A 27,912-nucleotide genomic window follows, 5' to 3' on the forward strand; every position below is an offset into this window, starting at 1 on the left:
ATAACAAATATACTTAAGTAAAATAAATTTCTTACCTAAGAAATACTTAAGTAAAAAACAATTTCTTATTCTTATACTTAAGATGTTTTATGAATACGGCCCCAGGTTGCATCTTCTCGCCTGGGTTATTCATCTTTTGGCTACGTCATGATCGTTTTGTCCAGTTACTAATTGTTTTGACAAGCTTACTAAATAGAAATCATAACATGTTTATTACAAAAAGGACTCTCTTATGTGGTGACGCTGGTGTTTCATGTTTACTCATCTTATGGGCAGATTTCCTAGAACTTTAGTATCATTCTTGATCTCAGTCAGGTTGTAGGTAAGTATGCCTGATACTCGCACACATTTTTAAAATCAGTTTAGGACATAGGAAATTATCGTTGAAAAATTTATGTTGAAGAATAGAAGTTCAGTTAATAACTGAAATCATGTTAGATAATCATGTTAGAGAATTATAAAGAAAGGCATTGATTTATATACAATCTTAGAACTTATTATTAAATAGTAGTTATTGAAGAGAACATTTATTGTTGTTGCTGTAGTTTAGTAAGTGTGAAGCCTTTGACCCTGTTGCACCACAACATTGTTAATTAGGTACCTCCTTTTTGATCACACTTTGTCTTATTTCGTTATGGTTCTCTCCTTCCTGTTCATCTTGTTTATTGCAATTATCTTCATTCTACAAAAAGTAAATATGAAATAGCAAATGTATAAATAGACGGCCTGAGTTATAAAGACAGAAAGAAAATTTTTAAAAGAATTTGACATGAAATTAGATGTTCCTTTCCCTTTAACAAATATGTATGCAATATAGTGGGGTACCTAACATAGATAAAAAGTGCAAACAAGTTTATATTGTTACCTGTTTCACATAGTTTCCGTTTCTAGGGACATTATCCCTATCCTCTGACTTGCATGATGCTATCAGATGCTAATCAAAATAGACAAAAAATAATATACAATTACGTATATGCATTTTACATATATACGTACATTGTATATATATATATAATACACTTTATGGTAAGTAAAAACATTCTGTAAGAAAATATACTTAGTTCGTACATATGCATATGAGCTGGATTCCATAACATATTTTTAAAAATCTGAATTGTCTAAATTTAGAAGAATGGCTTTTCAAAGGAAACAACATGGTCGACATTTCTGTTAACTGTTTTTCATTAGACTTGATATGCGAGTATATATCACGTAAAACCAGACGTGTAAAACATTGGTAATGATATAATTTAACAAAACAGTATAAATAACTGACCACCTAAGGAGCTTGTCTCAGCAGTTAGCTTACCAAACAGAAGTTGTTTGGGATCCTTGTTTCTGGCATGCGGCAGATGTGACCAGTCCAGAGTACATGTACATGTGAACGCTGAAAGATGACACATATCGAGGGGAGTTTAACTCAGATGAGTATATCTGTATCTGGAATTTTGTCTTGTCACTTGATGTTCAACAGCTTGCGAAGACAAGTCATGTGAAAGTGGTTCAGTCGCTTGGCGTGTCTGGCATACACTGTCCATGTTTCGCAAACATATAACAATGTAGTGATGACGACAGCCCTGTAGACACTTATCTTTGTTTCGAGATGTGTGCCGCGACGTTTCCATACTGAGGGTCGTAGTCTCCCACATGCAGCACTGGCTTTTGCTATTCGGCAGTCAATTTAATCATCTATGTGCACTGCCCTCGACAGGGTGCTACCAAGGTACGTAAATTTGTCGACGGCTTGCAGCTTTGCGTCTGGGTTTGACATATGGCTTGCGTGGTGCAGGTTGATGAAGCAGTTCGGACTTCTTTGTGTTAATGGTAAGCCCGACGTTGTCACATGCCCTAAAAAATTGGTCGAGATTGCGCTGCATGTGTGGCTCTGTTGTTGCATTGATGGCACAGTCGTCGGCAAACAGCAGATCACAGATAATGGTTTCCTTCACCTTCGTGACAGTTTTCAGTCGCCGCAGATTGAAAAGTTTGTCATCAGTCTGGTATCTGATGCCTACCCCAGGGTCTTCATGACTGAAGGCGTCGGTCAGCGGAGAACATCATGCTGAATAGAGTAGGGACCAGCACACAGCCTTGCTTGACTCCGTTAATCACAGGAAAGTCATTGGATGCTTGTCCATCATCTAGTACTGGTGCCATTGTACCATCATGGAACTGACGAACTAAGACGATGAAGCGATCAGGGCATCCAAACTTTGACATGCTTTTCTGGAGACCTTCTCTGTTTACAGTATCAAATGCCTTGGTCAGGGCAAAGAACGTCGTGTATAGGTCCTTGTGCTGTTCATGGCATTTCCCTTGAAGTTGGCGGGCTGCAAACACCATATCGACAGTTCCACGATTGCGCGTAAGCCACACTGGCTCTCTAGTACTAGACCTAGACCATCTTCTAGGCGAAATATCAGTCGGTTGAGTAACACTCTAGCAAGAATCTTTCCAGCTATACTAAGGAGAGATACTCCTCTATGATTATCACAGATATGTCTATTCCCTTTCCTCTCGTAAATGTGCACAGTTAATGAATATTTGAATTCTTGCGGCAGGACACCTTCAGGCCAGAATGATACAAACAGTTCTAGCAGTTTCTGTTTCAGTGTGTCTCCTCCAGCTTTGTAGACTTCTGCTAAGATGGCATCTGAACTTGGCGATTTTCCACACGAGAGTTGTTTGATAGTTTTCTCTACCTCTTGGATTGAAGGTGCCCAATTGATCCGTGTTGCGAACGATGAAGCATTACAATAGGGCTTGTTGCGGAGAGGCTATATACTGGCTGGGAAGAGACTGACACAATCTGCTCTCCCCTACACGGAACCTGCATGCCAGCGGTGAGAGCTGAAAGCGAGATATGACAAACACAAGCGACCCCACTAATACACTAGGCGCATCACGCAACAATTTTACACAACGTGTTTACAATGCATTGATATTGAATATCAATTTTCAAATTGTATGTATATAAACATTGTCGTTAAATATCTACCAAAAAGGCTAAATTTATGTATTAGTAAACTTCAGTATAACGTAGAATACTTATACACTTATATGCTAATTGATCCATCGAATCCGTAACAAGGTTTAGCGCGAATTATGGCGTCATTTTGCAAGATCTTGATATAAATCATATATCATTCTTAAGGATAAAGATAGCTATGGATCTTTTTTAATTTTTAGAATATGTCTTTAGGAATGTCAATTTCATGACCAAATAGGTATTTTACCATAGTAAAAATTAGGCAAAATCATAATTACGAGGGGCGTTCAATATGTAATGTTACTCCGTATGTAGTTCCGTAACCACTTGTTATTTTTAGATGCGGTTTTCGGCACATAATAGAGCAATTTATTGGAAACACAATGCTGTATAAATTATAAAAATCGGCAGGTTCAAAGTAAAAATATAATCATTTTAGTGAGGTGTACTCAGGTATACTGGACTATAATTATAATTTAGGTTTGTCCTGGGCAGCCAGAGTCTCAGAAAAATAGAATAACTTGTAAAATCACAAAATTCTATCATTTTTCTACGAGGTACAGCAATTTGTGATGCGTTTGCGTTTGTTTTAAACTATCTATTGCATTTTTAATTTTACAACACAACTAAAAAATCTAAACTCAAGCTTGATTCCATCTGGAATGAGTGTTGAGAGCGATTAATCAAAGTTGTAAGAACTAGTTTCGCAATCGAGAATTAAGATATTGGTATCAACTTAAAATACAAGAATTTTTTAAACGATGATTATCGCGCCTGACAAAATTGCAGAGGCTTATTATACTCACCTTATCATTTTCGAGTAAAAATATACACACTCAATTTAAAACTGTTATAAACATTTTTATTTTAGTTTTCAAATGTTTTTGTGAAGACCATGATTTGTTTTATCTGTTTAAACTGAAAATTGAACTATAGTTCTAGTTTATGAATAGTAGAATCAAGGAATTGCATATTACAATCTCAGTATTTTGGACATAAAATTGTCTAGTATACCCGAGTACACCTCACTCAAATGATTATATTTTTATTTTTAAAATACCAATTTTTATAATTTATATAACATATTGTTGCCAATAAATTGCTCTATAATGTACCGAAATCCGCATCTAAAAATAACAACCGGTTACGGAACTACATACGGAGTAACATTACATATTGAACGCCCCTCGTGTGAAAAACATTTTTATGGAATATTTGTATTATGGAAATGTTGCTTTATGTTAGATATCTTAAACATTAATTTTATCACAATAGCTAAAATTAAAACTAATTTTTAGGTTCAAAAATGGCCGAAATTTTAAGTGGAATAATCTACCAAAACCTTTTTCCTTTTATTTTGGTGAAAAATTCAAAAGTAATCAAAATATTTTGAACATTGTACCAAACCCTGTTACATCCTCCGAGTTCAGTAGAATGATATAAAATCTCAATACTATATTCTTGTGTTTAAAGTGTTAAGACATCATTACGGAAAAAATGTGGATTAAACAGTAACTTTAGTAAATGATGAACACAAACGGCACATTTAAAAACGTTTCAAACGAATTCCAAAACCAAGTTAGCACACCACAGTAGTAATCGTTAATAATGGTACATCTACATGTACCTACCTCGAAAAAGCTTTTCTTCGCAGCAACACTCATCTATGAATTCTAGTAATTGTGAATGTGTGCACACATTAAATTCTTTCAACAAGACATTGATATTACCATTGAGGAAAAATCAAATTAGTTGGGTCACATGTCCTTGTTTGCATATGACCGATGGACTGATAAGCAATGTAATTCAAAGGAACAGCATAAATGTCATAAATTGAATATTTATGGTTTCCGATCATAAAATGCGCAGGCTGGTCTGGATCCATGCTGGTCGCAAAGCCACTATGTTGGTTTTCTCATGGCGCGGCTCAAATGTCTTTGACATGATATACGATCAGGTATAAAACTACCTTTTTATATGGTACTAACCATTTCCTTTGGCTATTTTTAACTGATCTAGGATATGAAGATAATAACAGATGGAGATGATAGCCAATGGTATTATTGCATTTACAAGAAACATTGTAATCCTTCTGTAGCAACGTTGATAACTAATGTTTAAAGTTAAAGCTCTCAAAAGTTGAGCCAGTACAGTAACATTAAAACACGAAAAAGTAAAAGACAAGTCCGAATTTTATAGACTTCTGCAGTTTGATCAAGTCAGCAGAGACGTTCATACTAAGACAATTGTTGTGTTTTTTTTTTTTTTTTTTTTTTTTTTTTTTTTTTTTTTTGTTTTTTGTTTTTTTGTGTTTTTTTTTCAAAATCATGGTAAAACCAGACAGCAGTAGACTTCGAAAAGCAACGTTTTTTTATTATAATTTCTGAACGAAAAATGTAAGTGTAAGCACTCGTGAAAAGAAATCAAAATCAGCTTAAATAAGCGTCATAAAATACATACCTTTTTCTTCTCTTTTTCTGTAATCCTAATTTTATAGAAAAATTATACCGAAACGAATACAATTCAGCTAATGTACATACTGCATAATGGCATTTGAAAACAGAACCAAAAATGATCTATTTCACAAAATAACAATTGCCTATTTTGCCAAACAAAAGACGTGTATTACTACTACTAGCTAATTTGATCTTCTGTCAAAGTTCCTTACTGGCAAAACAATCATAACCAATATGTTATTTATGTCATTCTCGATGTAATCTGCAAATTATATTTGTGTCACATAATTAAAACAAACACAGTCAATAATGGGTTATCGATAGATACTATGTATGAATTATAACAATGACGTGTTGGTTTTCAGCTATTTAGGACCACTGCCATTAAGTATGAAGAGTTATCTGTTGTTTTTTTTTTTTGTTTTTTTTTTAGGGTTGATTGAAACGTTCCGTAAACAGTACGTTTTCTTTCTTCTTTTTTTTTCTTGTTTTTTTTTTTTTGTCGGTGTTTCAATTGACTGTAGATAACAGTTGCTTTTACCGATCATCTGTCTGAAAGTGTCCGTTAGTGCTTACTTATTTAAACAGAAAAATAATAATTTCAAATACTGCGTTTACTAGGACTGAATGATTTATACCATTGTCGGTAATAGGCCAAGGACATGCTCACGATTTTGTAATCAGGTAGGTATCATACCTGAAAAAGATTATGATATCACATAAGATTGTGGGCTGGTGGTCTAGTGCTAACACGCTTGACTGTCAATCCAGAGGTACGGGGTTCAAATCCTGGTCCAGACACTGGAAATTTCTGAGATGCTCTTGAGTGTCTCCCACCTAACTAAGAGGCCTGTAATGGTTCTTCCCAGGAAAGACAGCTTCGCGTGTATCGGTGCTATACACCGGGCACGGCTGTCTATTCGCAAAGAGCTAGGCTAAGTTAGCCGGACAAGCCTATATCTAAAAAGAATTTTTCTCTATCTGTTCTGGGGGCTTTATCTCACTCTGTCCCTCTGGTCAGATCGCCCTGTGTCTAAACTAGTAGAGGATGAATTTCGCGCTCTTTGTGGCTGCGTTTGCTGTATGTAAAGCGCCTTTGAACGTGTTTATCATGAAAAGGGCGCTAAATAAATCCGGTATCATAACAAATGATAATAATAGTGTGAAATAGGTGAATGTAAGTAAAATAAATTTTACAGTATGTTTTTTATACTATCTAATTACTACTTCAGCAATGCATTCTCATCACTTTAGACTACTCAGAGCGCGTTAAGGCAAATGGCATTCGCACATTTAAACATACTGAATAGTAAACTAACAAATTGCGTGTAGGTTTCTTGTACAGCCAAATATTAAATATATTGTTTTAATGTAGAACAAATACAAGTCTTTGACATAATCATTTCAAAGATCATTGACATTATAACATTTCAATAACTTGAGCATACTTTAAATTCTTTTAACCAATATTACAGATTGTGACACAAATCATTCTATTATTTAAGCGTGATGGTCATTGATAAAATTGAATGATGAGTGACGTTATCTCTAGGATAAACTGGAAGTCAAACTTCTATATTTGAACCACAATGAATGTAGTTTTATAAATTTAACACTTTAATGGAGACGCTATGTTAAGATATGTTGTGGTCTCTCATGTGCTCACTGCTACAAGTAGACACCGTCGTTTATATGACTGAAAAATGGTTGAAAAAGACGTTAAACCCGAACACACACACACACACTCTCATGTAAATAAACAGTGATCATCAATAATTATAACACATGTCTTGGTCGGCATGTCTGGTAGATGATGTCTTTGTTACATTTAGCTTGCAGTTATTTTCTCTTATGTAGGTGATAAAATCAATCGAAGTATTAGAATTTCTTTTCAACGGTCATTTGATTATAATTTTTACGTGGTATTTGTGACCTAGCGCAAGAGGAGATAATTGCCCTGGAATGTGTAAAGTCAATTTTTACAAACATAGATCATATTTTATCAGTTTAATCACTTGTTAGTAATCTGGTATGGTTCCCAAACAAATATAGTTTATCCATATGCTACGCTTATAAATGACCTGGAACCAAAACATGTTTTGTCTCACAAAAACTGCAGTAAACAAACATGTTTAAGTATAGGTACGAGTTGACAAGCCAACGATTTCGTGAAAAATAAAAGTAATTATCTTAGAGATAAAGTAATTTATAATATATGATTTTAGTACATGAATTTCTCCATTTGAAATTAACTTGCAACGTTATTTTCGAGTGTAGATCATATAAGATACATACATGTTTGCAATGAATTACCGAGTTATTTAATTGGTATATTCCGAAAACCTAAATCAAAAGAACAAAAAAAAATTGCTTTTTATTGGTTACTACACTCACTCAGTTGTACACTCATATATATCAGTTGCATTTTGGTTAATAACATTACATGGATACTTATTGAGGTGTTGTTTACTAAACTTATTATGTAGCCATTCACTCTTCAGCATAATTCACATTCCTTAAAAGGACGCAGTATTGTGGTGGTGTATATTGTTTATCACTGTATAACATCATCTAAATTATTGTTAAGGAAGTACAGGTATGGTGTGGTAATGTGGTTTACCTTAAATTAGCTTATTACGTAACTGTTTACTTTTTACATCATGAACATTTCTGTTTCAAGTACACAGAATGATGATGACATTTATTTAGCTTATGACTTTCTATGCACATATGTATTTAATAGTATATAAGACATTTCCATTTTGGCACTATATTCAATGTACTGCCACTCCCCCATTAAATGTGTCATTTTAAAAGTTCAAGTATTGGTGCAAAAAGGTATATGTATAGCTACATTATGATACATAATGATATATAATACAGGGGAGTGGCTTAGTATCGGCATGTGGTAATGGAAGTAAATCTTTGGTCCTCTAAGACCATCCTACTGTTCATGGCAAGCAATTTCATTTCCTTTACCACGAAGAAAAGCCTTTGAAAGGGTATTAGAATTATGTCCATTTGTTGTTACTATAAATAGCTTATATTGTAACTTATTTATAACTGGCCTTAGGGAAAAATCGAGACAAGTTTTCTGTAGTACAACATGCATGTTACATCGAATTTTGAGGTGTATTTTGACCTATCTCTATCTTTTAAAGAGTGTTATGTGTACTTATATATGTAGAATTTTTCTACTATAAATAACTTATATGATACCTACTTGATAATCGGCCAAAAAAAAATGATGTATGAAAAAAACTATAGGTTTTTATATGTTCAAATCTTAATCCAAGTGTTTTGTTATAATATATTGTATATATGGTACAGTATTGTTTATACTTTATTGACAGATATCAGTTCATTATGTTATACTGCAGTAGAGAAAATTAGGTGCCTTCCAGTAGGGGACTTTGTATTGCCTGGCAATCCTTCATTCACTTGTTTAGCTTATTACGTGACTTTTTTACTTTTTACATCATTAACATTACTGTTACAAGGACTCATAATGGTGATGACGCTCATTTAGATTATTACGTAGTTTTTTAGTCTGTTACATCATTTAGATTACTGTTAAGGACAATACAGGTACATAATATGGTGTTGTTGTTTTTTTGTTGTTGTTTTTTTTTTGTTTTTGTTTTTTTTTTGTTGCTGTTTATTACACGGATTTGCTTTCTCTTTTTACATCGTTTGCAAGTACAAGTACAAGTATTACAAGTACACAATATGGTAATTGTACGAGGAACAGTTGACCAGTATTATCAACAGTCCAGTATTTTCACTTTGCACGTGTACCCACAAGTGTTGCATATCAGTTGAAAGAATATTGAAACAAGAGCTCGTATAACACCAAATGTCCCCTTTGACCTTTCACTTATTGACCTTAAACTAAACAGAGGTCAACTGCTGGTCATGATCAACATCTCTATTAAGTTTCATAATCCTTGGCCGAAGCGTTCATGAGTTACCATCCGGAAACCATTTAGCTGTTCCGGGTCACTGTGACCTTTACCTTTGACCTATTGACCTCAACATCGATAGGGATCATCTGCTGATTTTGATCAACCTCCCTTTCAAGTTTCGCTATCCTAGGCCCAAGCGTTCTCAAGTTATCGTCCGGAAACAGTTTAACTGTTCCGGGTCACTGTGGCCTTGACCTTTGACCTACTGATCTCAAAATCAACAGAGGTTATCTGCTAATCATGATCAACATTTCTATTAATTTTCATGATCCTAGGCCTAAGCGTTCTTGAGTTATCATTCAGAGACCGTTTAACTGTTCAAGGTCACTGTGACCTTGACCTTTTATCTACTGATCTTAAAATCAATAGGGGTTATCTACTGGTCATGATCAACATTCATATTAACTTTCATGATCCTAGGCCAAAGCATTCTTGACTCATCATCCGGAAACCGTTTAACTGTTCTGTGTCACTGTGACATTGACCTTTGACCTATTGATCTCAAAATCAATTGGAGTCATCTGCTTATCATGACTAACCTTTCTGTAAATGTTCATGATCTTAGACTTAAGCGTTCTTGAGTTATCATCCGGAAATCGTTTAACTGTTCTGGGTCACTGTGACCTTGACCTTTGACCTACTGATCCCAAATTCAATAGTGTTCATCTGATGGTTATAAGCAATCTTTTACTAAACATTCATGATCCTAGGCCCAAGCGTTCTTGAGTAATCATCCGGAAACGGATTTGGCTACATATCGACCGACTAACAGACCGACCGACCTACCGACAGACATACCGACATCTGCAAAACAATATACCCCTCTGCTGTCCAACTGACTGGAAATGGCACAAAATCACGTGCAGAAGCACATTTAATTAGCAGTTAAAATACATGTAGTATATCATACGGGCTGAAAACATGGCTTTATCTGACTGCAATTTTCGCTTGGCATCGGCGCATCAGAAAGTAAAGCCGACTTCGACAAAGTGTAAGGGGACAGTGCACTGCCATATCGCACTATTTACCGATGGGTATCTCTCTTTTTACAGATTGGAGAACCAACACCAAAGATGAAGCTTGTGTCTGGCAAAGACATTGATGCGGTGAAAGTAATAATCGGGAAAGATGCAAGATGCAGTGGAGCAGATAAGGGAAACGTCGGGCCTTAATCCGTCAACGTTTTTTCTGATTTTAAAAGAAAGGCTAAAACTGCGTCTGGTTTGTGTACTCTCAATACCGCATTTATTGACCCCTGAGCAAAAGAGGGTGATGGTAGAAAAAGCTTCCGCCGTGTTCGCCAAATATAAAAGCAAGGAATTTAGACGTATCAAAGAAATTGATAAAGGTGATGAGATGTGGCTGTATTTTATTGAGCCTGCCAATGAAGAAATTAATAAAATTTAGGTAGGTGAAAATATGAAAATAACGAGACGCCCGTTATTGCAAAGCGGAGCAGAAGCGGGTTAACTTATGTATGTCTTGTTCTGTAACTCCAATGAAATTGTGGCTCGAGTCCCTGAGCACAGAATTGTTGCTGGTACATTTTACAAGGAAAATGTCTTCTCTGTTGTCCTCGACCAGTACACAGAAAGGCGCCAAAGGACAGGGGCGCTTGGCATTAAGCATGAAAATGCCCCGGCCCATCGTTCAGCCGTAATACAGGAATACCTCATGGAGAACTATATTAAGATTTTACCGAACCAACTATATAGTTCTGATCTCTCCCTTTGTGAGCTTTGGTTGAACCCAAACAATAAATTACGCTAAAGGGGGCGCCGCTTGAAACGCACAGCACAGTCGGAAAAGCTCTATACCAGTGTTTAAACAGAGTACATAAATCGCGATTCCAAAATGCATTTTCTGAGTGGCATTTGCGCCTAGAGAAGTGTGTACAGTCAGGTGGAAAGTCCTTTGAAGGTTTAACATAGTTATTTCTTTGAAAATGATTGAGGTATGAATATTTCGCCACTGTTGTCACTACTTTTCAAACGCTCGTCTCATATATAACTTATATTGTAACTACTTGATTACACTTTATTTCATTCACACAAAAATATTTATCAACTAAACACATTATACACCCTCAAGTATTATGTTACATGGTACAGCTGTTTTCCAATAACTTCTCTGTATCTATACATATCAGAACATGCAACGTTAGTCTCTCATAAATGTAAACGTAATCGTATTCATACAACAACACAACTTACCAACAAACAACAACATTAAATGTATGAAGAATTATACATATGTATATAAAGAAATGTACATTTGTGTTTGAACAAATGAATATTATGTGTATGAAAAGATGTACAAAACACATTTAACACGAGGAATGGGAGAAATGAAAATAAAGATAAGACTACTATATAATAAAAAGATAGAACACGTTGTTCTTCCCTCACCAAGTCTTGAGATCAAATGTAAACAATTGAAAACTGGTAACAAAGACACCTTTCTAGTACTGAAAATGTCTGACAATCAGATGCAAACAAAAAAAGGAACCTGATGTATCATGTTATAAGCATGAAAATAATTGACACGTGCATGCAATCCCAAGTATAAAGTTTAATACAACACTATTTTTCTTTCCTTCAAATATCATTTCCCAAATGCTCTTCATGGAAGAAACCTCAATTCGTGATCAGTTTTGAAACCATTTGAGTCAGGCAATGCAATGCCTGGCTTTGCTCCGAGATCTGTTGCTTCAACAAGTTTCGTTCCTCTGCAGACTTTATCATTTGTTCGTTCATAATGTCCATTAAATCATCCATCTTGCTGATCAGATCTGTCTGTTTAACCATCATTGTCTCAACCGAGGATTGGACATCCTTTATTTCTGCCGTGTACTTTTTCATTTTATCGTTTTCCTTGTGCCCATGTTGTACGTTTAAAGGCATGGCAAAAGCCTCATTTGTTACGCCGTTGTCTTCAGAAGTTAGACAGACGCTCATCTTCTTTCTTTTTGATTCTGGCTCATTACTTGCATCATTGGTAGGAATATTGTGCACTTGATTGTGCAACCTACATTTCCCCCGTTTTGCCTTCTTCAACTTGCGATTTTGGGTTTTCTTTTTAAAGTTCTCGTCACCTGTAACATAAGAGACGAACAATATTTATAAATTAGTACATGTAGTTCAATTTTGTAATTTGTGATTCAAGCTTCCAGTCACGGATGTCTTTGTAAAATCTACTTATTATGCTTTCTCTACTCTGTTATCCAAACGTTTCGTACCGGGAGATATTTTTCTCTTTTCTGTTCTCAATTCGAAAAGTTATTATACGGGAATGACGAAGTAAATAAACATAATCTAGAAAAACAACAATTCCGGTAATGCTTAACGTTTAACGTAGTGCTTTAGTATTCTTTAAACAATGAGCAATGTACCTTTCGGTCCAACATGCTCATGGTGTTCTACCATCTTAAACACATCTGCAATTTCCGACATGCCAGCCTTGTCAAGAACTTCCGTAAATTTTGCATCCCAGTCTGGTAATCTCTTGTCTACCTTCTCGAGCATTATTCTTATCGCGGGAATTGGTCCTTGACTTTTCGCAGCACTTTCAATGTAACCTTGATCTTCCTCATTTATGATTTCCCTTTCGATCAGGTGATCCATTACGTCATTAAGGCAAATATCATTTATAAGGTTTGGTTTCATCAGCTTCAGGATCTCATTGGTAAAGAAGTGGTCTTTTTCTGTCTTGCCAGTTAACAACTGATGTAGGTAGATATTACCTTGAAATAAGAAAAATATTATTCGCACTCATCAAATATGACAAAGCGACAGCTAGATCTACGTCTCATTTTTTTCCGTCTAAATTTTGCAAATATTGTGTCACTTTAAAGTTTGCGGTATATAGGAATATAGAAAATGTGGAAACTCTACAAGTCGCTGAACATGACAAAAACGAAAATATTTCAGGCTCGGTTTGATCAAGTCTGTTCATGACCGGTAATGAAAATACATGCTACCGCCCACGCCCTCTAGCCCCGGGTTGAGCAGAACTCAACATTTACTCATGCTACAACCACGAAAACAATTTAGAGACCTCCGCAGATGTATTCATACGGCGGTGCATATTGAACCTTCAATGATCAAAGGAGCACTTATGAGGAGTTACTGATGTAAAAATCAGTTAAAATGTATGAATAAAACATGAGGACGATGTCAAACTACAATATTTCAGATAACTGAAAAAAAGACGATAATTTTATCTAATACATCAATGATTACATAGCATATTATTATTTATTGCACCTGTTTTGTCAAGGGCTACAAGGAAAGTTGCCCATTTCCCCTGCTCTTGTGGGTCTACTTTGCACTGTATTGTGTCAATAAGATTCTTCACAGCAAGTTCTTGGGGCTCTGTATTTGACAGTGCTCTTGCATCATTATGACCTGAAGAATATATTAGGCTTTCTAAAAATAGATTTTATTTACATATCAGAACTATATACATCAACGAGCAGCTACTATTCATAAATTGCGCATATGTCTTAGACGGAAGGACAACACCAAAATTCGTTATATTTGAATTCCTAGATATCTGTCTATTTTTGTGTATGTTACACAATCTTACAACTGCATTTGCGCAAAACTTCACAAACAAACTCAATAAAACCGAGTTGCTATTATTTCTATGCTTAAAGATTTGATTACGATTTAAACACTGTTGTTCCATACTGTGCTATTAAAGAATATTTTGAATAACTAAATGAGTAAACCAATTTGAAATTTTAATGTTTCTATGGCAATAATGTGTCCGCTTTACAATTTTAGCACACGGAAACAAGACAGGGTATGTTTGGGCTCAGTTTATATGAAAATGGCAGTAAATTGCAACTATGAGATAACATAAGATATTCTAATGGTAATGTAGAATATAAAAAGACATACAAATGTAGTGTAGATACGGTAATATCTCTTTCACATCCAAATGTCTCTGTAATGTTGGCATGAAGACTTGTACCATATACTCTGTATTGTTCGCATTGCATAAAGCACAGTCATCACCGGAAAAGTTTGTTGTGTAGGACACATCCATTGCTGAATCGGGTGAGTAGGCCGTCCGTCTGTCACTTTCATTCCGCTGGAGTATTTTATGGTTATATTTAGAATACCAAACAAACAGTATGTACGTACTTATGTATACCTTACTATATTTAGTAACAAAACTGCAAAGGAATCCAGGCCAAATAGGAAGCGGGCAATATAAACGGAAGCGAGAACAGTAATCCGTTTGGCCAACCAAAGATGAGTGACGTCACTGATGACGTTAGCTTAAACCTCGTAAACGTCGATATTTTATATGATTAACTGATTAAAGCAATCTAGTACTCGATAATTGTGTTTTTGTATAATTATAATAAACAACTCGTTAAACGGCAATTACTTTCGTTAAGTGCTTATTATCACACATAAGCCTATACTTTCACTCGGACTGCGTCCGCGTGCAGGTATAGGTTTAGTCGTGCTAATATCCACTTCAGGCCCGTCATCGCCTTTTAGTAAGCGTGTATCATTATTTCAGTCCGAATGTGTGTCACGTAGTATAGAATTATTAATACATGTATAGACTATTGAGTTATAATACCGACCTCTTTATAGGTATATATTACAAAAATCGATATAAGTATATGAGCGGGTATATTAATGATCTATTTTTAAAACTATTGTGGAAACCAACATGTAGTTAGCTTTAAAATTAGCAGCGGATTAATGTATCTCAGGTAACTGAAATAATATTGTTAAGCTTTTATTAAGCGTAGATCTAATTATTTTCTAGCCTAAGATGACTTGTAGGGCGTTTAGATTTTTATGTCTGTCTTGACGACTAGAACAAGTGATTATAAGTGTAACCATGACTGGATATACATGAATAAAGTTGTCGTAATAAAAGTTAAGCTTATTATCTAAACTGGTATAATGTTTAAAAGGTTTAATACTTAACTGAACTACCATGACATTTTGATGATAAACACGGTGGCTTTTCAAAACTTAACATACGTACCTGAAGTGAACACGAAGGCCTTGGTCTATCCTGGATCAAAATAAGAAATAAATACTAAAGTGAATATGACAAAATTACATCAATGTGGAATAATAACAAAAGGTTTTAATCAAACAAGGCTGGATATCAAAGCGAAAAAGTAAATTAATATACCAAAAACAAAGTACATACCACTCACCAGAAAATAATACAAGATAACAAAAGGAACGTTTTTCAATCTTTTCTAATTTTTTCAACATAAAAAGGGACAATATAATATGCTGAGAAACATTAACCAACACTAACATGATGGTAATCTGTGTTTTCTTATTGTAAAATAAAAAAAGTTACATATAATCCGTGAAAGAAATATGTCTCCAAATCCGGATTTCTTAAAACAAAACTAACAGACTGTCTTCTTACATTTTATGTTTTTTTTTCACATTAGCTATACAAACACTGTTATAACACTATATCTTACTTGTTCCGAGTCCAGTATTTCACAGGAAGACATGCTTTCCTACAAAATAAGTTTAATACATTTACTAATAATATTTAGTTAAATCTGAATTAAGCAGCCGGTCTGCTTAAGGCAGATGTCTGTTTAATACCGGTGGCCGCTATAAAAGAGGTTCGATAACGATCGTAAAATCATTATATTTTTGTATTATGTATTTAGCGATTATAAAAGGCGTTGCTATTTATGCATGCTGTTATTGGGTTTATTACTTTGAAATAATTTGGTTGGTTGGGTTTAACGTCGCACCGACACATTTTAGGTCATATGGCGACTTTCCAGCTTTGATGGTGGAGGAAGACCCCAGGAGCCCCTCCGTGCATTATTTCATCACGAGCGGGCACCTGGGTAGAACCACCGACCTTCCGTAAGCCAGCTGGATGGCTTCCTCACATGAAGAATTCAACGCCCCGAGTGAGGCTCGAACCCACATCGATGAGGGGCAAGTGATTTGAAGTCAGCGACCTTAACCACTCGGCCACGGAGGCCCCTTGAAATAATACTTAATGTTGTTACATTAAATATCTTTTATTGCATTTTAAGATATACTTTATTAGTATTCTATGTTGACTCTTTAATGTATATATTACGTGTGGGTAATATTCTAAATAATTCCGGAATATGAAGTTTATATGTCATTTATAAGAAGTTTATTATTAACCATTCAAAGAAAAAATTTACCTTCTCCCATTCAGAAGTATCCGAAGGTATATTGTCATACCCTATACACACTTCAAGATTCCCATTCGCTGTTGTTTCGACGGATATACTTCTTTGCTAGATATTTGTAAAGGAAAAAATACATGTTGTAAATTTGCATTATAAATTAAGAAATGGAAGATAACTTCAAACAATTGTTATAGAAGCACAACGACAGATTTATATATGTTGTGTTTGTTTTTTTCTCTTTTCTTTTCGAAATTATAATAATATAAAATAATCTAATGAAATTTAGGCAGTATTAAGTAACACGTATATCTGTGATTTTATACGCAGAAAGCATTTATATTTAGCCTTGTAAATTGTAAACCTGTATTTAGCGGCCATCTCAGATGCAATATTAGATGTTTTTGAAATCAGAGAAAAATTACGCCGGCGGTAAGGGAAAGAGAGAAAAAAATCAAACTGATGGAATTTAATAGAATTTGAAAAATGTGACAAATCCTACTCTAAAATTTACTAATTGTTTGTGTTGTACCTGTGTATTCGTAACTTTATTTTTCTTATTTACAAAAAAGACCTTACTGTATTTGTGTCCGTGTCATTCTTTGCTTTGCTGTGTTCATGGGTGTATGGTTCTGCACTGTCTACCTCATCTTGCTTTATTATGTTGGGTGTAAAAAAAACATTTTTTACATTATATAAATAATGAAAAAATGACAAGTTAAATTTAGGATTAAAAGGCGAAGTTAACTCTTATTTCATAAACGAAAAAAAAAACATATTGTTAAGAAAGTCTTATCAAAATCAGAAACCTATGTATTTTATCAAGTACATTATATGAATAATGGAATAAGAACATTGACAAACAAAATTTACGATAAAAAGACGACGTTAACTCTTATTTCGTTTTTAAGGAAGTCTTATAAAACTTGAAACCACTATTTTTTATAAAGTATTTGAAGTATAATTGTGAACATCTATAATTTGTTTGCAACGGAAAGCAATTCAGAAATACAAAATTTTAACTGTAAAATTACAAATTAGAATAATCTTAGATCAGCGAATTGAGTTACATAATTATATAGCTATTATTGAAGTTGGTTCTAGATAGCTTACCTCTATAACGACATATTTCTTCTTCCTTTTGAATATTTTTTTCCATGCCCTAGGCACCTTGCCTTTTGACTGAAACAATAAGAAAATATGTACATGTCCAAAATAATGAAGCGCCCCTCTATCAGCCGTTCCTCTTTCAACAGAATTTGAAAATGAGATGGGATCATCCAAAGACTTTAATCACCATAAGTAAACATGGGAAGTTGTTGTTTAAAGATTTTGCAATGTTCAATAGTTCTAATCATTCCATTCAGTATATTAATGACATTTTGACTAATAAGTGTTAAGTTATTTAAGTATGGATAATTCAATGAATGTTTTTTTTTTATTTCCTCAAACACATCCTTACCAGGTATATACGCCTTTTGCTCTTCTGTTTGGATATATGCGCTCCCATTTTGTCGCATATATCTTGGTATCTCTTTACTGTAGTTAGCTGTAACGTTTTCTGGGCTAAAATTTTTTTTAAAAAATTAAAGAAATTTACCATAGTGTTAGTTCTATTTCAACCCGCTGTATTTTAGTAAAACAATATCAACTTGAAATATCAAAGTAACAAATCAAATAAAAAAAAAATATGGGTGAAAATGGAGATTGGATTTGCAAAAACTAAAACCTTTCGTTATAACATCAGTATTTCTTTAATTTCTTCCTTTCTTTCGATTAGAAACAAATATCAGAAATTTTTAACGTAAACAAAAACTTAATAACTGAAGAAATAAATTTTACCTGTGCAACCAAACTAAGCGTAAAGTTGAATTCTAATTAATATGTGGCATCTATCTCTTTTTATTTCAACAGAAAGGTTATTTCCTATCGGTTTTTTTTTAGAAATCATCTTTCTAATATATATGCGAAGAAAATCAGATTATTTAAATAATTATGATTAATTTAAAAAAAAAAAAAAAAAGACGCATTAGATTTAACAGTTCATTGTTGTTACGGTAATCCGTATTAGTAACGATCTATTTATTGATAGGGGTGCGGGTACCGCCACTTCTACCCATTATCTAGCATGGCTTAACATGGAAAAGGGGAAAAAAATAAAGACGAAAATTGATACAAAACAAGACGTGTATGAAATGCATTTAATAATCCATTCTAAATAGATAGCGCTTATTTATTTATTTATTTATTTATTCATTTATTTGCTTATTATTTATTTATTGATAATATGTTGCATGTTGGATACAACGAAATGGGAAACCTGTTAATATGTGGCATGTTATAAACGGGGAATTTGATATACTTTAACACGTTCTAATTTGGGAGATCGATATCTAAATCAGTCAATGTTACGCAAAAACATAAAAAACAACCTTGTACCACATTTTACTTTGTATTAATGATTTAATCTACTAAAATGTCATTGATAGACTCCTTTTACAATTATTAATCCACCGTGACCGCTTTATTTACCTACAAAGGAAGCTAACGCCAGTTCCTTATAAGACAAAGAAATAATTAAACGACTAACCATTTGAAATAAAGTAGATAATTGATAGCAGGCCTATTCGACAATGGCTAATGACAGATAAAGTGTAAATCATAGTGTACAGTGAAATCAACATATAAACATGGTTAATAACTTAACTTTATAGCTATGATTCGATTTCGGTCATTGAGCTGCCGTGACTGCCCTTTAACGTATGGAACTACGTCACGGTCCCATGTTCGAAATCCAATAATTTGAACAGAACAGAACAGAACATGTATTTATTAGTCTTAAGCATATAACAGCTTATCGACATATACGTAAACAATTATATAGTGCATGGCATGCGTAATACATAGACAAATCATACATTTTCATGGAATTCAAAACAAAACATAATACATACACAAATAAACAAACACCAAAAGCACAACAAGCACAAAAAGCACAAAAGCGAGAATCCACATAATAATACAGGTAAAGGTGAGAGTTACTGTACATTCTCTCGAAACTGAAACTGTCTCAATTTAAACGCTTTAATGATAAACACAGCTAATTTAATAAGGACACTTAACAATAGTAGTCTATTTACAATATTGTACATATCATCAATAACTAGTTGTAATCATATCCAGACATAACAGAATAGAGGCCACAAGCCATTTGATGATAGTGTTTGATTAACACTGCGAAATTTTGTGCATGTAATTAAGACATGATTTCATACATTTCACTCTTGTTGTATCAGTCAAGTCAAAGGCTGTAAAGCCCTTAAACATTTCTAACATTTGTTGCTCGGGGGCTACACTACAAAACTGGTCAAACGTTTCAATGCCTAAGTCATTGGATAATTTTGACCAAAGATTTGACCTACGAGTGTTATTGATTGGACAGAAAATAACTGTGAGTAGAGAACTATTGTTCGTTACAATACGATACTGTGTGCACTCCGTCATAAATCTTTGTGAAAAATAATAGCACATTAATTTCATTGCGCTGGCACATTCATAGTGGTAGTTTCTGTAAATTTGACAGAATTTCCATAGATTACAAGGAATATAGTCGTAGTGTATTGTTAAAAAACTGTATAGTACATTATCACTACATATTCTTGATTTCCATTCGAATTCATTTTACATTTTAACTGACTAACACAGTCGTGTGTTCAATTAGTATTATGTATATTTCATGAATTTGTAATAAACCTACGTATTTGTTCGTTGATCCGTAAATACTTTTAATAGTCTAGTAAAAATCAAGTATTTTTTTAACTTATAAAGAAAGGACCTGATTCATCAAACGTATGCAATTAATTATTTGAAGCAGATTTTACTAATGATTCTTTTATTTTTACGTTCGTTTCTGTATGAAAGCATGGTAATATGATTAGCAAATAACCAAGGCCTTCGAGTAGTTTATAGTCTATTTTACCACGGTTCAGAGTTCAGATGCGCAGGAATGGAACCACGAGGGCTTCATTTATGAGATTAGTAATGAGCCTGACGTCTCGCATAAATATAACGTCATAATTGACGTCATAGTGTTCTCTTACCGGTCCGCGCGTCAACCGTTGTTTATCGCAGATTCTAAAATGCTTGTCTCTGTTAAAACACTCTTACCGAATAGAATGACGTCACGTTAACGTGTTGTGACGTCAGAGTATTTTGTTGCGACCATGAAAGAGCGCTTATATATTTTATCTAGTGTTTGAGATTAAGGGCATATTAGAATCGAAATTTTTAATTTATAGCACAAGCGTGCTTTAACACTATAATATTTATACACTCGGGTGGTAATACGTCGTTCAAATAATTTCACTCGAGCTGCGCCCTCGTGAAATTATTACGCCCGACGTATACACCTATCGTCCATAAATAGTGTTAAAGTATTCTTTTGCTATAAATTATTTCTTAAATATACAAAGCTCCAAGTTCTTCATTGTTTAACTGGCAGACAAATCGAGCTATGTTTGAATGATAAATACTGGTGGGTGGAGACGGCTGAATTTTAAATGATTATTTTCATATTAATCAGACAGCTCTAAAAGACAGCTTGGACTGAGTTCCTATAAATAATATTTATCTTTTCTTCTCTTTTGTCAGACACGTTATATGGTACTTAAATGTGGTCCTGCTTACTACAATCAAATAGTACTTTTTATTTTTATTTTATTTTATTTATTTATTTATCTATTTATTTATTTGATACGTTGGTTTCCTTTACATTATATTCTGAAATTTGCATTATCTTTTATCTTTGTTGAAATTATATAATATTATATAATTGCATGAGCTATTCTGTAGTTTGTGTGATCTTACCTTTTGTTACAATAATATACTTTTGCAAGAGCCTGTCAAGTAGGTCTTCTATCAAGGTGACTGTGTCTGCGGTTTTCAATGAATTTCAATGAGTCTGTAAGTAACGTCAATCACGATTTGACTTGTTGCACCACTTGGACTTGCTGCACCACTTGGACTTGTTGCACCACTTGGACTTGCTGCACCACTTGGACTTGTTGCACCACTGCACCACTTGGACTTGTTGCACCACTTGGACTTGCTACACCACTTGGACTTGCTACACCACTTGGACTTGTTGCACCACTTGGACTTGCTGCACCACTTGGACTTGTTGCACCACTTGGACTTGCTGCACCACTTGGACTTGTTGCACCACTTGGACTTGTTGCACCACTTGGACTTGCTGCACCACTTGGACTTGCTGCACCACTTGGACTTGTTGTACCACTTGGACTTGCTGTACCACTTGGACTTGTTGCACCACTTGGACTTGCTGCACCACTTGGACTTGTTGCACCACTTGGACTTGCTGTACCACTTGGACTTGCTGTACCACTTGGACTTGCTGCACCACTTGGACTTGCTGCACCACTTGGACTTGTTGTACCACTTGGACTTGCTGTACCACTTGGACTTGTTGTACCACTTGGACTTGCTGTACCACTTGGACTTGCTGCACCACTTGGACTTGCTGCACCACTTGGACTTGCTGCACCACTTGGACTTGTTGTACCACTTGGACTTGTTGCACCACTTGGACTTGTTGCACCACTTGGACTTGCTGCGCTACTTGGATTTGCTGCGCTATTTGGCCTTGCTGCGCTACTTGTATGTGCTGCGCTTTTTCGATTCGCTGTGCTATTTGGACTTGCTGCGCTAGTTGTAGTCCTACTTGCTCTGCTATCAAGACTTGCTTGCCTCCTTGGAGTTGCTGCGCTACCTGAACTTGCTATGCTATCTGGACTTTCTGTGCTAATTGTACTTGCTGCACTAGCTGGACTTGCTGCGCTACTTGTATGTGCTGCGGTCCTTAGATTCGCTGCGCTATTTGGACTTTCTGCGCTTCATGTACTTGCTGTGCTGTCAGGACTTGCTTTCCGTCTTGGTGTTGCTGCCGTTCATAAAATTGTTACACTTCTTAAACTTGATGTGCTTATTAAAACTTGATTCACTTCTTTGACAAAACTGAAAGGACTCCTCCCGAAATCAGATTCTTTTCTCAGCTTGTAATCAAACGGACTAAGACCTTCTTCATTTATTCGATCTATATATATATTCAAAGCGCGAACCGGATAGAGAAACGTCAGTGTGACGTCACGACATTATACCATAAATAATCAAAATGACCACGGTTGTGTTTTTGCTGCACAAAATTGAACAGTTATTTTGAATTATTCTTGGTAGAGCTATTCTGTAGTTTACATCATCTAGCCCTTTGTTACAATCATATATATTTCCATCAGCTTTTCTGTATTTAAGAAATAATTTATAACAAAACCGTGTTTTAACACTATTTATACATGACGAGCGGTTAAAAGTCGTGCGTTATTACATGTATTTCACGGGGCTTATTTCGCACGATGTATAACCTCCGGAGTGTATAAATAGTGTTGAAACACGGTTTTGCTATAAATTATTTCGATTCTAATTCGTTTGTTATTGTAAAATTTAGATCAAATGTGATCGAATTGTTTCTTAGCGTATATATATGGCGCCAAATGTTAGGTCGTGACGCTGCTTTGTTTATACAAGCCCGGACCGGAAATTGTACTACGTCTTGCTGAATGGTTCAGTTAGATCGCAAATGATAGTGAATTATTCTACGAACTACCAACTCAGTGTGTGTGTAAATTCATCTTTGTAAAAGTGTTTTTAAGTAAAACATTTTATCAAATTTGAAAGCGCTATTTCTCGATGCGTACATGGCGTTAAATATCACGTCGGCGTGACGTAAACATAATATTGTTTTGATGGTTTAAGCATTGCCTAGTCATATTAGAATAATATTACCTTTGGATACAGTTGTATATAGAATTTGCAATAGCAATTCTTTAGTTCATATTTAACCTTAAAAGTTTATATTTGCATAAAATATTCTGCAGTTCACATTATCTAACCTTTTGTTACAACTGTATAAATTTGCACGAGTTATTCTGAAGTTTTAATCATCTTACCTTGAATTTAAATTATATAATATTTGCATGTGCTATTTTTAAATTTATATTTATGACAAAAAAAATCAAAATCGAGATAACAACTTATTCATAAAGTACATTCTTTTATATTTCAAATCTGAAAATATCGCCAGCATGTACGCGCCGTAAATAAGCCGCCGTCAGTACGTTTACAAGTCCGTGACAGCACCAAATTAACATTTTTGTTTTAATTTCAAATGCGAATTATAATTTAATGGATACAGAATAAAAAATCAAATAACATTTACATTATAGTTTGAAGTATCACCTTTGCAATAATATGTATGTAATTATTAATCCGACAGATCTTCCGTCGGAAATAGTTGGCACGACATACGCTGTTTTCGCACAAAAATAAGAGGAAGTCATGCAGTGAGTTACATTTTAGTTCAGTTAATAAACAGCGAATGATCCCATTTCAAACAAAAACGATGCTCTCTCGTTCACGGTACGTAAATCCATTCCGGCGGTGGTTCTTCGCTCGTTTCAAACTTAATTTTCTTTTCCCGCAAGTAGACTAATTTAGCTTTTATTGAACAGAAGTTACAGTGATATAGGTTAGACATTTGTCCACGGAATAAGGTCTTAAACTTAGAGACCTATAACAGTCTGCAATGCCACTACTGGTATGGGATGGTACCGTTTGACTACTTGAGGCACCATAGAAAAAAATGATATTGACATTTTTATTTTGTGTTTTATAATTGCAAACGTTTTGGATAGTAGTCATCACTTTGAAATTTGTGTCTACTTGAGCTTGAGGAGATACCATAAGTTATACAAAATTTATAAAAAAACGCCACGGTAAAATTTGTTTCAAAATTGCAATAGTGCGAAGCATGGTTATCTTTCAGAATAAACCAAACAAAGGCCATTTTGAAAACATTACTATTAGTGATCTAATACCTTAAAAAGCACATGAAATAAACAGAAAATTTGTTTGTTCAGGTGTAAGATCGAAATATATTTCACTAGTGAACACCATAATTTATATTTTCACTCGTGGCTACGCCACTCATGAAAGTATTGCATTACAGTGTTTACCCGGTGAAATATTATAAGATTCTTTCACTGGTTGTAGGTGCAGATGGGATTTTCCGGCCTCGAGGGTAACTGTTTAGGCGGTAACGAGGTTCCTACCGAGTTACCGCCTAAACAGTTACCCGAGAGCCGGATATTCCCATCTGAACCTATAACCAGTGACAGAATCTTTTTCTTGTATACCGATATAAAGATACAATAATAAAAATAAAATCAGTCGAACGGCTTTCTTTTTAGAACTATTTCTTCTAGCAGCGTATTTAAACAAAGCGCGGGAAATCAACGTCCGTAAACAGGAAAGACGTCATGACGTTTCAAAGACAAATAACAATGTTTAGTTCCGGTTTTCTTTTATCAGTTCCAGCGTAACGTTATGAATTTTTTATAAAACAACGTGTTTTGAATCGAGAAATATACTATCAGGAACAAAGAGGAACTGTCAAGGTATTGGATTTTTATTCCGTTTTTCGAAATAAAATATAAATAACTACATAAATCTTCTACATATATGTAGTTCGTATTACGTCATTTAAAGCACGAGAGTCATCTTACACCCCGGGGTGTAAGATGGATTTTTCCAGCACCGGTAAAAATACAGGAAATCCCCGTCTGGTATGCAAGAAAGTTAGATCTTACACTGAAACAAACAAAAATCCTATATATATAATCAAGGTGCATGTGTGCTTTCGATTTTCAGTTGTCATGACAACTCAGATAACAATTATTTGTAAAATATAACTGATAAGTTTGCCTTTGACAATGTGTGTGGAAATAAAAGATATTGTTGTATTTAAAGATTAATGCCATAGTAGCATACAGTTTCTGCCTTGGAATTTATTGACGTCTGTCGCTTAATTAAAAGACAACAGTTACTACTCCCCCTCTATATCACCTTCCAGTATGCAGTCTTATTTCACTCCCCTGTCTATGAACATACGGGTCGAGGAAAAGGCGTCAAGCGCTTGATTTATTTTTCTTCTCAAAGCAAATTTATGTATTTAAGCGGGTAAATGTGACAGCTTAATAAAGGAAAAATCTAGACGAGTCTGTTGACTTGTCATAATAGGCAACCCTTTGACAACTTCGAAGACAGAACCCAAGACGTAATACTTATGAATAAACTTCATAAAATATTCATATGGCGAAATAAGTCTATTTGAGGGTTAATTTGACCAAGCAATATGCGCACGTCATCTAATGAAATAAGCTATTTATATTCTAATCATGCTAATTATAGCATATCTTGTGAGTTCCATTGCATCATATTACTGGCGCAATTCTTACTGTATGATCTAGCTGTGCTATTTTCGTTTGTTGAAACATTTAAAGAAAAACCACGCCACGTGACTTGCGTTTGCCAGTGAAAAGCAATGAATATGAAACGTAAAAATGGAACATTTAATTGGTGTCCCATCGATGACTTGTACATATTTTAATTAAACTGGAAAGAAATAGACGGACATACTGTATACTTGATACTGTATCTAAGAATTTAACCAGAAAAGAAAAAAAGAATCAACAGGTATTCAAAGAGTGACATCTTTTATTCATAAATGTCTGATAATAATACAATAATTGATAAATCACGTCAAATAATATTACAGAAACAGTATGAAATAAAAAAAATGGACGGAACTCTATTCAAAACATATAATATTGTAGTTCAATTTATAAATTAACAACTTGAAAAATACAAATTCATTCGAGAAAATGCATTAACAGGAATGGTTTATATAAGCGAAACATTGCCGTCCGCCATATTATTACGCACAATTATTGCGGTCTCCTTCTGTGCTAAAAAGAGAACCATATTTAGCCAGGTATTTCCACGTGTGCTATATTTAGCAACAATCATAAAGTTCGTGCGCAACTAGCAACACTGACGTAACTGAAAACCTTCCGTCACAGACCAGTCTGCTACAGGATATTTCCGTTGGTGCTATATTTAGCATCAACGAAATATGATAATGCGAAATTAAGCTACTTCGACGTAATTAACAACTTCATGCATAACTGAGCTTTAAAAACAAGTATTGTACATCATGATGGATTTTTGCTCAAAATTGTCAACAAAAGACTGGAGCTGTCAGCAAACTTAATTTTAATCAAGCGATATTAATAATTTATCATGTATACAGTGGATATAAGACAAATAAATGTACAGCAACTGTTTACAGAAATAATATAAATAACTTCTATAAAATGTTTTATCACAGACAGCATATTAGTAGTTTTCTATAAAAAAAACACCCCTATATTTCCTTAAATGGACATTCATATCCATATTTGGAATGCTTTCAAATACTGTATTTTTAGATATCTTGTAATGATCCCATTTATTCAATACTGGGAATCCTGGAATGTGTATTATAATACCTAAGTGGAAAACATGACTAATAAAAATCATTTAACATTGATCAATACTTAAATATATTTGAATAATATATATAAATAACAATATAATGAGAATCCATTCATATTTTTCTAACACACATGTACTATTTATTTTGCAGATTACAAAAAATAGAAACGCTGGACTTCATGCATTCCACATGATAACAGTTTACTATGTAAAACATTTTTAGATCTGCAAAAATGTGATAAATAAAATAACATGTGCATATTACATAATAACCTAACTTAAAACAGAAAACAAAGAAAATTACAGCAGATAGTATTTTTACCTGAAGTGTTCAATGGTCCCTCTTTCACATTCAAACAAGCCAGATAAACAGTTAAAACTCATCATCTTCAACTTGCTTATCTTAAAATTTCACCTATCTCAAAGGAATTTACAAGCCTATCCCAAAATGTGCACAGAGTATCACTTTCATGTAATATTTTGGTCATTTAAAATTAAATGCTTGGTCATGTAGAATTTGAGTTTCATCTGTACTTTAATAATAAGCTTACACTCTTCCATGAAGAATGATAAACACTATGATGCTTTCTCCTTTTTTTCACAATTTTATTTCACATTCAGACAATGAGTCATCAGTAACACATCTCAATTAACACAGTTAATAGTTCATTAAAATATTTTGCTTAAGATTTAGGTCCTTTGCTCGTTGATCCGGTTCCACTCCGCTTAGGCAGAGCAATAAATCTGGGCCTCGCTGTAATATTAAACTCGCCTTCCAGGGCCTCCGACAAAACATTGAGTAACGTGTTCTCTATGATACCTTCAACAGCGTTTCCAAACTCCGGCAGTCTGAAAAACAAAAAGGAAACAAATGAT

The 27,912-nt window shown here is 34.3% G+C and overlaps 3 protein-coding genes and 1 long non-coding RNA gene across 7 annotated transcripts in view; all 4 read right to left on the reverse strand.

Annotated features, from left to right (window-relative positions):
• Positions 1-877: 877 nt before the first annotated feature.
• On the reverse strand, positions 878-5,751 carry LOC128550665 (uncharacterized). Its single transcript, XR_008368370.1, has 3 exons — positions 5,450-5,751; positions 4,621-4,662; positions 878-934 (listed from the first exon to the last, which is right to left on the reverse strand). It is a non-coding gene; the product is annotated as an uncharacterized LOC128550665 (long non-coding RNA).
• A 5,659-nt stretch (positions 5,752-11,410) lies between these two features.
• On the reverse strand, positions 11,411-21,518 carry LOC123539492 (uncharacterized). Its single transcript, XM_045324135.2, has 11 exons — positions 21,457-21,518; positions 18,053-18,156; positions 17,704-17,772; positions 17,170-17,244; positions 16,606-16,701; positions 15,889-15,927; positions 15,429-15,458; positions 14,315-14,507; positions 13,676-13,816; positions 12,802-13,152; positions 11,411-12,504 (listed from the first exon to the last, which is right to left on the reverse strand). Exons 2-11 carry the CDS (start codon positions 18,098-18,100, stop codon positions 12,047-12,049), a joined length of 1,500 nt encoding a protein of 499 aa, XP_045180070.2. The 5' UTR covers positions 18,101-18,156; positions 21,457-21,518; the 3' UTR covers positions 11,411-12,046.
• Positions 21,519-21,566: 48 nt separating this feature from the next.
• Positions 21,567-27,423, reverse strand: LOC128550565 (mucin-1-like). Its single transcript, XM_053529813.1, has 2 exons — positions 27,359-27,423; positions 21,567-22,482 (listed from the first exon to the last, which is right to left on the reverse strand). The coding sequence occupies exons 1-2, from the start codon at positions 27,421-27,423 to the stop codon at positions 21,567-21,569; spliced, it is 981 nt and encodes a 326-aa protein (XP_053385788.1).
• The window catches only part of LOC123539491 (cilia- and flagella-associated protein 65-like), a 39,541-nt gene continuing 37,828 nt past the window's right edge, over positions 26,200-27,912 (reverse strand). For all 4 annotated transcript variants that reach the window (XM_053530728.1, XM_053530725.1, XM_053530727.1 and 1 more), the window contains one exon: positions 26,200-27,885. In XM_053530728.1, coding sequence (XP_053386703.1) covers positions 27,720-27,885 — 166 coding nt within the window. In that variant the 3' untranslated portion in view covers positions 26,200-27,719. The remainder of the gene's footprint in view (positions 27,886-27,912) is intronic.

This window comes from Mercenaria mercenaria, chromosome 18 (assembly GCF_021730395.1).
Source record: "Mercenaria mercenaria strain notata chromosome 18, MADL_Memer_1, whole genome shotgun sequence".
In the NCBI taxonomy this organism is placed as follows: Eukaryota; Metazoa; Mollusca; class Bivalvia; order Venerida; family Veneridae; genus Mercenaria; species Mercenaria mercenaria.

Bases quoted from the DNA above. Each gene is read 5' to 3' on its own strand.
- LOC123539492 (XM_045324135.2), bottom strand. From the start codon at position 18,100: ATGGGAGCGCATATATCCAAACAGAAGAGCAAAAGGCGTATATACCTG. The intron at 17,245-17,703 runs GTAAGCTATCTA...AACATAATAAAG, and splicing joins AGAAATATGTCGTTATAGAG to CAAGATGAGGTAGACAGTGC. The intron at 13,153-13,675 runs GTGCAATAAATA...TCTTATTTCAAG, and splicing joins TGTAGCCCTTGACAAAACAG to GTAATATCTACCTACATCAG.
- LOC128550565 (XM_053529813.1), bottom strand. From the start codon at position 27,423: ATGATGAGTTTTAACTGTTTATCTGGCTTGTTTGAATGTGAAAGAGGG. The intron at 22,483-27,358 runs GTAAAAATACTA...AAGTCCAAATAG, and splicing joins GGGACCATTGAACACTTCAG to CGCAGCGAATCTAAGGACCG.